We start from the raw sequence: 13,040 nt of genomic DNA, 5'->3' as shown, positions 1-13,040 counted from the left end.
TAATTCCAAAGAGTCATGTACCACAATGTTTACTGCAGCTCTATTTACAATAGCCAGGATATGGAAGGAACCTAAGTGTCCATTGACAGATGAATGAATAAAGAAGATGTGGCACATATGAAGTATTACTGTCAGAAAAAGAAATAAAATTGAGTTATTTGTAGTGAGGTGGATGGACCTAGAGTCTGTCATACAGAGTAAAGTAAACCAGAAAGAGAAAAACAAATACCGTATGCTAACACATATATATGGAATCTAAAAAAATGGTTCTGATGAACCTAGGTGCAGGACAGGAATAAAGACACAGACGTAGAGAATGGACTTGAGGACACGGGGAGGGGGAAGGGTAATCTGGGACGAAGTGGGAGAGTGGCATGGACATATATACACTACCAAATGTAAAACAGATAGCTAGTGGGAAGCAGCCACATAGCACAGGGAGGTCAGCTCGGTGCTTTGTGACCACTTAGGGGGGTGGGAGGGAGATGCAAGATGGAGGGGATATGGGGATAATGTATATGTATAGCTTATTCAATTCGTTATAAAGCAGAAACTAACACACCACTGTAAAGCAATTATACTCCAATAAAGTTGTTTTTAAAATAAATGAAGAAAATAAAATCAATTCAGTGGCTCATGACCAGAATTTTGAAAAATGAAAGAGAACAAAATAGAAAGGATATGCATTTAGTAAAGGTGAACTGTTTTTTGAAAGCTTACTTTGGTTATTTTTAAATTCACATGAAGGAGTAGGTTCTTTGTTCCTATGTAAAGTTCTTTCTTACTGAGCGTTGGGCTAAAATCTCTGAAAGTCAATGGTTCTCTTAGGAAATGCAGAACAGGAAATGGATTATTCACAAGAAAATAATGAGTAAACCAATGACACTAGAAATGATTAAAGCATATTCCAGAAGAGTGAGCATGAACTAAAGAGAGGACTTGAGGTGCAAGGGTGCTGAATAAAGATGAATCAGGGAGAGGTATGTGGGACAGATAAAGGGAGAGAAGACAGAAGCTGGAGAAAAATCAATTTGCGTGAAATGGAACAATCACCATCCCCACCAAATGGGCATGATGTGAACAATCACGAAAAATATCCATGTGAAGATCAGCAGGATTCAGCCACCAATGGGTATAAAGCATGTTCTCCAAAGGAGATGGCTAGATGATCTACTGAGAGTGCTGGCCCCGCCATCCAAATACTAAAACTTCTATTTTATTTATCTTCAAGCTGAAGAAATAACTATGTATCATTGCATACAATAACCAATTAAGTGAATCTATAGTTTACATTATTTTAAATAGTAGAAGCTGTAAAGACAGCTTCCCCTTACCTTTCCCCCTGCCCAGAATATCAGAGATTTGCTCTCTGAATTACATAAAGCAAGTCTGAACTCAAGAACAGATGAAGGTTGAAATACTATACTGACCACTTTCACCAACCTTGAGGCAGTGCTAAAATATTATCTTCCAAATAAAGCTCTACAGTGATCTTACTGGTTAAAAACATAAAAATGCAATACTTGGGACTTCCCTGGTGGTTCAGTGGTTAAGACTCTGCACTTTCACTGTAGGGGGTGCGGGTCTGATCCCTGGTCAGGGAACTAAGATCCCGCATGCTTGCACCATATGGCCAAAAAATAAAATAAAATACAATTAAAAAACAACTAAAAATATATTAAATTAAAATCAAGTGATGGCAGGGGATTCCCTTACTGCAGATTGAAAAAAAAAAAAAGCAATACTTTTTAATAGTGAATGACAGACTCATATCAGAAGATGAAATTTACCAGTCGTATTTCAAGAAAAACTTTTACATAACTGGTGGATGGAAGTGAAAATAAGTATCATGATTTAGTGAGCACACTAAAATCTTCCACTTGGATTTACCTAATGTTGAATTTTTTCCAGCTATGACAGATATTAAAACCAAGTTCTGAAAGAAAACAAACTTAGATCCAAATCAGGCTAAATCAAGATTATAAACTATAATAATGTATATTTAATCATGCTATTAATAATGATGCTTTTATTTCATTTTATTTATTTATTTATTTATTTATTTATTTATTTATTTTTGGCTGTGTTGGGTCTTCGTTTCTGTGCAAGGGCTGTCTCTAGTTGCGGCAAGCGGGGGCCACTCTTCATCGCTGTGCGCGGGCCTTTCACTGTCGCGGCCTCTCTTGTTGAGGGGCACAGGCTCCAGACGCGCAGGCTCAGTAGTCGTGGCTCACGGGCTTAGTTCTCCGCAGCATGTGGGATCTTCCCAGACCAGGGCTCGAACCCGTGTCCCCTGCATTAGCAGGCAGATTCTCAACCACTGCGCCACCAGGGAAGCCCAATAATGATGTTTTAAGGCTACTAAAAATCAAAAATTTAAACGTTCACCTTTTTAATCTTTAATTTCTATTTATGTATATGTTTTAAAATGCTCACAGTATAAATAACTTTAAATATATATAATTCATAAATGCATCATTTGGAGACATATGCTCATATCTTTTCTTTATAGGGTAAATAACCAAAAAAGGTTAAAGACAATGCAACAGAGGTTAAGGGAAAGGAATTGTGAGACAATTATTTAATTTTCAGCTTTAAATCTCACATGCATATGTATTTATAACTAAACTACTGAATATTTCAAAAGAGAGTGTGAAACAAGTTAGTGCATATTTCATTTCATATATAGTTCTACTTTATATTACACAGATAAACTTAGAATGATTGTGAAATAAACAGTATTAAAGTATTTCTAGAAACTGAATCTTTTTCCTACTGATGGCCATTACAAATTTTTAAGGGAGCTGCAGGGAAATAAAAGTAATCTCAAAATCAAAGTTAGGAAAGGACTGTAGTTTACCAGTTATACATGGGAGAAAAAAAAAAAGTATTTTAATAATGTTTTCAGTAAAGTCCAAGTGTAAATACAATAATAAAAATCGATTTTTACTAAAGGCGCTCCCTTGTAAATATATTCACCTGAGAGGTACACACCATCTAAATTCAGCCTATGCCCTCTACACCACAGGGCCACAGGGCAAATATGCCATTCTAAAATCCCCTACGTGATTCTTGGGTGGTATATCAAGTGTATATATATTAATAGCATAAAAAAGCGGTTCTCAAAGTGTTGTTTAAGAACTCCAGGGGGATCCTCGAGGTCAAAACTGTTTTTAGAATAACACTAAGATGCTATTTTGCCTCATATTTCATGAATGTATAGTGAAACTTTCCAAAGACTACATTACATGTGCTAAATACAACAAAATGAATGGAGAAGCAGATGAGAATCCAGTTATCTTCAATTAAGCCAGACCTCAATGAGATACAATGACGTTACAAACACCACTACTATTCATTATTTCATTTCAAACTTCATTAATAATTACAGTAATTATAATTATATAATATTTATTATTTTTAAATGCACTAATATTTTTAAATTTCTCAGTTTTAATTTAGAATACAGTAAATACCTACAGACATAACTCACATAATCAAAACCCTTTTGGAGTTCTCAATACTTAGAGAGTGTAAAAGGGTTCTGAGACCAAAGAGTTTGAGAACCACTAGTTGTATACAGTGACTATAGATTTATGTGGGTTATAGTGCTTATTTTCACACTAAATAGTACCAGTAAGAAATTTTGATAATTTGGATTTCTATGACTATAGATTTACAATTAATGGATTTCCTTTTAAGCAAGTATCCACTTCTTTTTTTTTTTTTTTTTTTTTTTTGCGGTACGCGGGCCTCTCGCCGCTGTGACCTCTCCCGTTGCGGAGCACAGGCTCCGGACGCGCAGGCCCAGTGGCCATGGCCCATAGGCCCAGCCGCTCCGCGGCACATGGGATCTTCCCGGACCGGGGCATGAACCCGTGTCCCCTGCATTGGCAGGTGGACTCTCAACCACTGCGCCACCAGGGAAGCCCAAGTATCCACTTCTTAGTGTTAAATGTAACATGATGAAAAGATACATGAAATATACTAATAAGTGTTTTTTTAAAAAGTGCAAACACTAAACTTTTACCATGGAGCAAAAATACCTTTATATGGTTTATTAACACCTTCTGGTAGATTTTGAGTCTCTTTAAAGGGCCTTAAGACACCAACAACTCTAGATTATCTTCTCAGTTGGATCTAATACCAGTTATCTCCTTAAGCAAATATAAAAAAGGGCCTGTCACTGTATCCTACAAATGAAGCAGTCTGAATTCCAAGATTTGTGCCCAGATCCCGTTAGTAAAAAAAAAAACCTACTCCCACTGAAAATATTTTTCTTCAGTTTTCTTATAGTTTTGGGAAAAAATGTTAAAAGTAAAAAGTTTTTAATCATCTGCTAACGCACTCAAGTCTAGAGCACCAATTCCCAGTATTCTATGACAGTTGGATAAACCAAGCAGTAAAGAATTTAACTGCATGTTGCTAAACATGATATCACCTCCCTTTCCAGATGAAAAGACACACACACTTACACATCCTCACACCTACCCACTTGTGCACATATACATATACATGAGCACCACAGACACATACACAAAAACATTTAAGAAATCTCAGGATATATATCAAAATGATAATCTCTAAAATGTGGGATTTTCAGTAAATATGATTTCCTTTGAATTGTCATTTCCCCCCCTAATTTTTCAACAGCAAAACATGTACCGCTTATTTAATAAATAAAAGTTTAAAAAATAATTTGGCTCAATACTGATAAGAATATTGCCTAAATCCTTTCTTATATACATCAGTGATTCTCAACTGCAGGCAATTTTGCGCCCCCCCCCCCCCCATAGGATACCTGGCTACCACTGGAGATACTCTTGGTTGCCAAGGTGACAATGAATGTTCCGGTGAAAAATGTCAACAGTGCCCTCTGAGAATCCTGATCTCTACAGACTTCAGCCTCAGATCCACTCGCTTATGCTGTGACCCACTACCTCCTCCCGCCCGCCCCCGCCAAAAGTTCCCTCTCACACGAATTCTAGGCATACCTTTGAAAGAATTACTTTAAATGATTACCTAAGCCAACTTTTAGAGTTAGCAAATATTTATTAAACTCTTAATAACTTGAAAGGCAGAAGAATGAAGCTTTCACAAACAAAAATATTTTGGTGAATCACTCTTCTGATATATAAAATACTAATGGTTCACTCTATAGCTTCTTAAATATAGTGACCAAAACCCAAGCTAGATCTCCAGGCAGTTATAGAATGTAATGTTGGAAATATCCATTTTAAATAATTTGTTTTAAGGGAAAAGAAGAAATTTAAAAGAGAAATGAAGGAGTACTTCCCTGGTGGCACAGTGGTTAAGAATCTGCCTGCCAATGCAGGGGACATGGGTTCAATCCCTGGTCCAGGAAGATCCCATATGCCACGGAGCAACTAAGCTGGTGCGCCACAACTACTGAGCCTGAGCTCTAGAGCCCACATGCCACAACTACTGAAGTCTGCACACCCTAGAGCCCATGCTCCACAACAAGAGAAGCCACCGCAATGAGAAGCCTGCACACCACAACAAAGAGTAGCCCCTGCTCGATGCAACTAGAGAAAGCCTGCACACAGCAACGAAGACCCAATGCAGCAAAAGAAAAAAAAATAAAGAAAAAAAAGAGAGAAATGAAGGACATAGAAAGATGAGAGAAAAACAAAATCATGTGCAGTTAAAGCAGAGTTACCATTCTATATTTTTCCACTGGTCAGAATACTTTGTAGCATAAACATTTCTAAGATGGCAAGGAAATTATCCAAATCATGTATATAACAAAATATACATAACATTTTAAGAACTTCAAAAGTAATGGATTAGGGAAAAGAATAAATTTTTGCTTTCATAATGATTTTCCAAAAGATTAAAAAAAAAAACAAATTAAAAACGAATTACTTCACAATAGTGTTCTAAAGAACTTAAAAATCATGATGACACATAACACATCATATATATGGCTCAGTGCTTTGCCAGACACAGCGTATGCATACTTGGGTAGGTTACTTAACCTCTGTGTCTCACTTGTAAAATGGAGGTGACACTGTCTATCTTATAAGGTTACTGGGAAAATTACCAGAGGTAATATATTTAAAGAACTATTAAAAGCACTATTAGAATGATATCCAGTACAAAGCAGTTAATAAAAGCTGGCCTGCTATTGTTATTATGTATTAAGTAAGCAAATGCACTGAACTTAGTATCACACATAAGAGTCTTCCCTCCCCCGCCCAATTTACTTACGTGCATTATCCCCTTCTGGAGGTTGATAAAAAGAAAGGCCCAATGACACTATGGCTGCAATTTCTAATATAATTAAAGTGACATCTTGTAATGCTTCCCATACTAATTGAAGAAAGGTTTTTGGCTTTTTAGGAGGTATAAAATTCTTTCCAAATACAGCTTCTCTTCTCTCTATATCTGCAGGGTTTCCACTTAAACCTAATAAAAAGAAATAAATTTAAGTGAACAGTTTTACTACTTACAAATGAAAATATTTTATTCAAAACACATACATTCTCTACACTTTAGATTTGTTACATTTAGACACAATTCCTAAGACCCTATCAAAATGGTTTATTCTCATGAGTTAGATTAAGTGTACATAATTTAAATCACCAAAAAACATGTGCAATGCTTTAAGAGAACATTTTAAGTAGATGACGTAAGGTTGAACTAAGAATTTCCACTTTTCCAAACTGCTGGGTTTTGATCATACTGTCTTACACCACCTTATAGACTGCTAGAGACCAGAAATGATATATGAGTTGGATGGTTTTATATTGGAATTAAACATTTCCCTGACCTTTACTTATGGTATTTTTCCTCCAAAAGTGGGGAAGTATATAAAGATATTTATTTGATTTACTTATTGCATCTTGGTTAACTTAATAAGTGAAAGCCTTTTATTTTCATTCTTATTTGCTGAAGAACAATGAAAAGTTCATCCACTATAAGCTCTAAAACTACTATTCTAAAAGGTCTGTTATAGGGAATTCCCTGGCGGTCCAGTGGTTAGGACTTTCACTGCCAGGGCCCAGGTTCAATCTCTGGTTGGGGAACTAAGATCCTGTAAGGCGTGGCATGGTCCAAAAAAACAAAAACAAACAAAAAAAGACAGGTCTATTACACTTCAATTGATAAAAGATTTGCAAGTCACAAAAAAACAGGAGACTTAGGATGACCTTTCCTTCAAGTTTACTTTTTAGGATTTATTTCCAGTTAAAGAAACAGGTAGTGCTATTGACTGACCATCACTGTAAAGGAAAAGGTACCTTGTAGGACATACTATTTATTGCCTGGAGCATGGAATTAGAAAGCCGTGAAGCAAAAGGTTAATAGAGAGCTGGATGATCATATTTGCCTTTCCTTCACCCTACCAAGCAAGTCCTTCTCTAATTTAATCCTGCTGATCCTGTCGAGCCTAGATATATCCCAACTAGCTAATGCAAAGTATGTACATATTTACATTATTGTGGGAGTATGAAAACACAGGCAGCAGTGACAAAGACATTTTCCCTTAGTTTAAGAACACTGAAGAAGGCACTTCCCTGGTGGCGCAGTGGTTAAGAATCCGCCTGCCAATGCAGGGGACACATGTTCGAGCCGTGGTCTGGGAAGATCCCACATGGCATGGAGCAACTAAGCCTGTGTGCCACAACTACTGAGCCTGCACTCTAGAGCCCACGAGCCACAACTACTGAGCCCGCGTGCCACAGCTACTGAGCCCACGTGCCACAACTACTGAAGCCTGTGTGCCTAGAGCCCTGCTCTGCAACAAGAGAAGCCATCGCAGTGAGAAGCCCGCGCACCACAACAAAGAGCAGCCCCCACTCGCCACAACTAGAGAAAAGCCCGCGTGGAGCAGCAAAGACCCAACGCAGCCAAAAATAAATAAATAAATATTTTTAAAAAAGGAAAAGAACACTGAAGAAGAGGACAGAGATACCAGGATGACATGACTTTTAATTTATCATTATAAATTTAAATTTATAATCAATTTAACCTCAACTCTTTATTTTCTGGCAAGAATTCATTCTAAGAGAACAGCACAGGAAAAAGACAGGAAAACAGCAGATCACTGTAAGGCTCTCGGCTTTAAGTGTTTTAGCTATTACTCTGGATGCAGAGGCGGGCAAAGAGTAGGAGAGAGAAAACAAAGGAAGTTCATTATTAGAACAAACAATGAGAGATGAATACACAGATCTTAAAGTAATTATTTACTTTGGTTTTTTATTTATTAATTACTTATTTACTTGTTAAAGACACCAAAAAGCTTCCAGAGAATGTTTTCACAAGCAACTGTAGCACAGTCGGGTCCACACTAGGCAGTTCAAAAAGCATCTTAGATTTCTGATGACAAAAGTCATCAACTTTTGTTGATGATGATCAACCTAGAGCCACAGAGCTCTAGGCTTTGAGTCAGAGTCAATGGATAGAAAGGCAGTGAAGGACTGCACTGACTGTGACTTGCAGGAAACACAATATGAGAGAGGAAACTTGCAAATTATAACTTAGAATCCACACACTGTTTCTTCAGGCAAGAGCAATGCCCTCATCAATCCTGGCTGCAAATAGTTAACAACAGTCTGTGGTTTAATCGGGGGATAAGGGAATCGATGTAGTGAGGTTTTCCACGAAACAGAATGTATTTGTTTTAAAGAACTATACTTTGAGATGTTCTGAAATTATGTGCTTACTGCTTTTCAAATAAAATACCCTTTCTTTTATGAAAGGATGATATTAGACAGTGGGTAGGTTTGTTCTGTCTTATATTTTAATGCCCTTACAGCAAAAATAAAAGACTGTTATCCCTGTGTCAGTCTCCAATTCTTTCTAAGAAATATGTTTGAAGATACTGGTTCCATCAGTTTAACTCACCCTTAATAGAGTCTACCATTAACTACATATAACAAACACCTCAGTTTTAAATATCACCACTGCAACTATAAAAACAGTTGACTAAATCTTAACTTATACTGGTTATAACAGGGGCCAATATTTTGTTAATGCTGAAAAGAACAGCCATGAAGCTAAAGATCGCTTAAAAATGTATCTTGGAGGGAATAAGGAAAGAAAAGCAGCTGATGCAAAGGTTATCGTAATTCTTCCTATGCTACCACCACATATACAAGCACACACCTAGGTCACTGCACCACTGAAGCTGTCTGGTTTAGGAATTAGAAAACCTAGGCTCCAATTCACCTACTGAAATCTTGTGCAAGTCACTCTTTGGGGTTGGGGGGGGGGGCATTAATATTTATTGGTATAACTCAGATAGTTTGGGAGGACCAAAGGAGAAGGTACAAAGTTTATAAACCATAAACTACAGGGCAACAGTTAGTTAAGGTAAGTAGGAAGAAAGACAAGTTACAAACTAAACACTATAGGTTTTAACTAACTCCATTTTAGGGACAGCTGATTTCTATTCATGTAAAATAATAAACTCACATAATCTAAATATAATGAAGTTCAGAGTTCTGCAGCAGTCTGTCCCCCCTCCCCCGACTCCTGATACTGAAAATCTGCTACTTCCAGGTACTGTTCTACTTGCTAAAAAGCCAGTGTGAACAAAACAAGTCTTACATTCAGCAAGCTTATATTATACTGGAGGAAGACAAATAAAGAGACAATTAAAATAGTATGAAGAGAGGACTGGCATTTATTCTAAGTGCATTGGAAACCACTAGAAGGCTTTATAGCAGGGTAGTGATAACTAATTTCATTTAAATTGTTTGAAGGAGAAATTGAAGAGTTGGAGAGTGGAGGAAAAGACCAGCTGGGAGGCTGCTGCAGTACAAAGTAAGAGATGGTGGTAGTCTGCATCTGGGTTCAGAAATGGAGGCAGAGGACTTCCCTGGTGGCACAGTGGTTAAGAATCCGCCTGCCAATGCAGGGGACATGGGCTTGAGCCCTGGTCCAGGAAGATCCCAACGTGCCGAAGAGCAACCAAGCCCGTGCGCCACAGCTGCTGAGCCTACGCTCTAGAGTCTGCGTGCCACAACTACTGAAGCCCATGAGCCTAGAGCCCGTGCTCCACAACAAGAGAAGCCACCGCAATGAGAAGCTCGCGCACCGCAACGAAGAGTAGCCCCCGGGGCTTCCCTGGTGGCGCAGTGGGTGAGAGTCCGCCTGCCGATGCAGGGTACACGGGTTCGTGTCCCGGTCCGGGAAGATCCCACATGCCGCGGAGCGGCTAGGCCCGTGAGCCATGGCTGCTAAGCCTGCGCGTCCGGAGCCTGTACTCCACAACAGGAGAGGCCACAACAGTGAGAGGCCCGCGTACCGCAAAAAAAAAAAAAAAAAAAAAGTACTCGCCGCAAATAGAGAAAGCCTGCACACAGCAACAAAGACCCAAAGCAGCCAAATAAATTAATTAATTAATTTTTAAAAAAAGAAAGAAATGGAGGCAGAGTCACTGAATCTGCCACGTATCTTGTAAGGAGATCAGACAGAACTTGCTGAAGGACTGGATGTGGATAAAAGAAAAAAAGAAGGATAAAGAATGATACCTAGATTTTTTTTTGTCCATGCACTCAAGTGGATAGATGATAGAGACATTTACCAAGATAGGGCAGGCTTTGGGAACTGCAGACTTGGGTGGAAAAAGGGAGGCAGGAGTTAATGGTTTTGCTTTATTGATTTAAACATGAGATGCCCATTAAAAAGCGGAAATGTCTAGTAGACAGCCGGTTATCCATATTCAGAACTCAGAGATTCGAGCCAGAGAGTCCTCAATATACAGATGATTCTGGAGCCATGGGCCTGATGAGAGCTTCTAGAAAGCTAAAGTAAGTTGACAAGAAGAAAGCAGGGCTGAGGCGAGAGCCTTGGAGCACTCCAACATTTGATTTGAAGATCAGCTAGGGTTCTTAAAACACCAAAGGAAACTGAGAAGAAAAGGGGATACACATACGCACTTACAAATAGATTCATGCAGTACTACAGAAAGGGAGTTTTAAAAAAGATGATGTGGCTGATTATATCAAATGGTGTTTCAAAAGTGGAGCAAAATGAAGACAGAGAATGGATAACTGGCTTTCACTAGATGGAGGCCGATGGCCTTGATAAGGAATCTTCCAGTGGAGGTATGGAAGAAAGCCTGATTAGAAAGAATCAGATAGATAATGGGGATTAGTTAAGTGGAAACAGTGAGTACAGAAACTTCTTCTAGGAGTGTGATGCAATGGACAGAAACGAAGCAGTAAAAGTAAAATAAAGCAATAAAGGTGAATTAAAACGGGTGAATAAAACCCGTTTTGCTTTTTAAAGATGAGTGACAGATATTAAGGCAAGTTATTTAGCAATGGAAATGAACAACTAGAGAAGACCACACTGGTGATACAGGAGAGACAGGCTGGTTTATCTAGAGCAAAGCCTTTGAAGAAGCCAGAGTAAATGGAATCCAGGTTGTGGGTGTTAGCCTATTATAGGTATAGGAAGAGGCTCGACTGTGAGCGGGGAGAAAGCAAAGTTTGGGGGGAAGAGAAAGGTAAGCAGTTGGAACTGGTAATGAGACTACATGGTGCTAGTTTTAAAAAGAGAGGAGATATGATATCAAATCATTTAGAATAACTTATGAATAAATATACTGAGAATCTTCTGCCTAGTCCTGTTGGCTCCGCTGATTGTAGTGTAGCAGCAATAAGGCCAAGGGCATTGATCTCATTATGGCCCAGTTAGCTTGACAAAGAGAAAAAAACAAAACCAGCTCAGAATATATGCTTTTGGGGTCTGGATCTACCATTCTATGAATAGATAATGGCTCAAGAATACTGTCTTTATATGTGAAAGGGATAGATTATGGAATAAAATGCAAATTCTATCAATAGCTTGATGCTTTACCAAAAAAAAAAAAAAATGCAGCATTCTAACTGCTGGGGCTAATAAAAACATGTCTCAATTTTAGAAAATGAAGAGGGGAGAGTAATGGAATATAGAAAGCAGGTGGATTTAACTGAAAATCATGGCTATTACATAGCACATCCTAATCTTATCAAATTCTGCACTTGAAATTATGCCAGTATTTGTGTGTGTGTGTGTGTGTGTGTGTGTGTGTGTGTGTGTGCAGTAGTGGCAGTGGTGGCAGCAGCCAGCCTGCATTCTTTAAGTGAGGGCCACAGGAAAACACACAGATCAAGAAAATACGTGAAAATTTGTGTACATTCTTCTTGAAAACCAGACTAATACCCTCATCATATTTTCAATTTCAAAAGAAAAGGAGACTGCCCTCAAATTTAAGTGAATCACTGTCTAAATTCAAACTTAGGCTTAGTTCCTGAATGCCAACCATGGGCCAGATACTGTGGTGGGCATAAACATACAAAGGGAAATGAGTCAGACAGGATGCCTTTCTCCGGCACTTGCCTTCAAGGAACTCACAGTTTGGTGGCGCAGACTTGACAAGTAATCAGTTAATCACGAGCCCGTGTGTTACACATTATGGCGATGGTGAGGTTGTTAATGGAAGCCAGCAAAGGGAACTGGAATCCAAATTTACGGGGTGGGGGTGGACAAGGGAGTTCTAAGATACCAAACTTGAGATCTCAGGAACGATTAAGAGAGATAGTCACAGGAAGGGTGAGGTAGAGTGTTTTAGGTGATCAGCAGGTAACAGGACCAGAGACAAGAGTGAGCTTGGCACAACGGTGTTTAAGAAAACTGAACATTTTGCTATGCCTCAAATACTGAGGAGGAGAGTTGGAAAAAAGAGATGAGATGAGATGAGATGAGATGACGTAAACAGGAGCCAGACCCCAAAGAAATCTGTTAACCTAAGTGAGAAGTCTGAACTTCCTTCTAAGGGCAGTGAAAAACCACTGCCAGCTTTCAGCAGGAAAGTGACAGGCAGCGTGAAGGGAGACAGGAAAAGACACCAGTTAGTATGCTGTTACCTGAATTATGCAAGAGAAAGGCAGCAGCCTCAAGCAGGGTGGTGGGGAGGTAGAGAAGCAGACACCCTTGAGTTAAGAGACAGGAGTTAGAATTTCCACATCTTGTCGACCCAGTGAGTGAGAACAGGTGAAAGACCCTATCAAAGTCAAGTCTATCTA

At 38.7% G+C, this 13,040-nt stretch overlaps 1 protein-coding gene across 9 annotated transcripts in view; it reads right to left on the bottom strand.

The window, feature by feature from the left end:
- ATP2B1 (ATPase plasma membrane Ca2+ transporting 1) overlaps nt 1-13,040 on the bottom strand; it is a 129,197-nt gene that overhangs the window by 53,153 nt on the left and 63,004 nt on the right. For 7 of the 9 annotated variants that reach the window (XM_065886615.1, XM_065886614.1, XM_065886616.1 and 4 more), the window contains one exon: nt 6,232-6,429. The exons of the other annotated variants lie outside the window; for them this stretch is intronic. In XM_065886615.1, coding sequence (XP_065742687.1) covers nt 6,232-6,429 — 198 coding nt within the window. The remainder of the gene's footprint in view (nt 1-6,231; nt 6,430-13,040) is intronic. 9 annotated transcript variants of the gene reach the window in all.

The sequence above is a fragment of the Phocoena phocoena genome, chromosome 11, assembly GCF_963924675.1.
Source record: "Phocoena phocoena chromosome 11, mPhoPho1.1, whole genome shotgun sequence".
NCBI classification, from domain to species: Eukaryota; Metazoa; Chordata; class Mammalia; order Artiodactyla; family Phocoenidae; genus Phocoena; species Phocoena phocoena.
The sequence above is the reverse complement of the archived record's forward strand: the minus strand, read 5'-3'. Positions and strand labels throughout refer to the sequence as shown.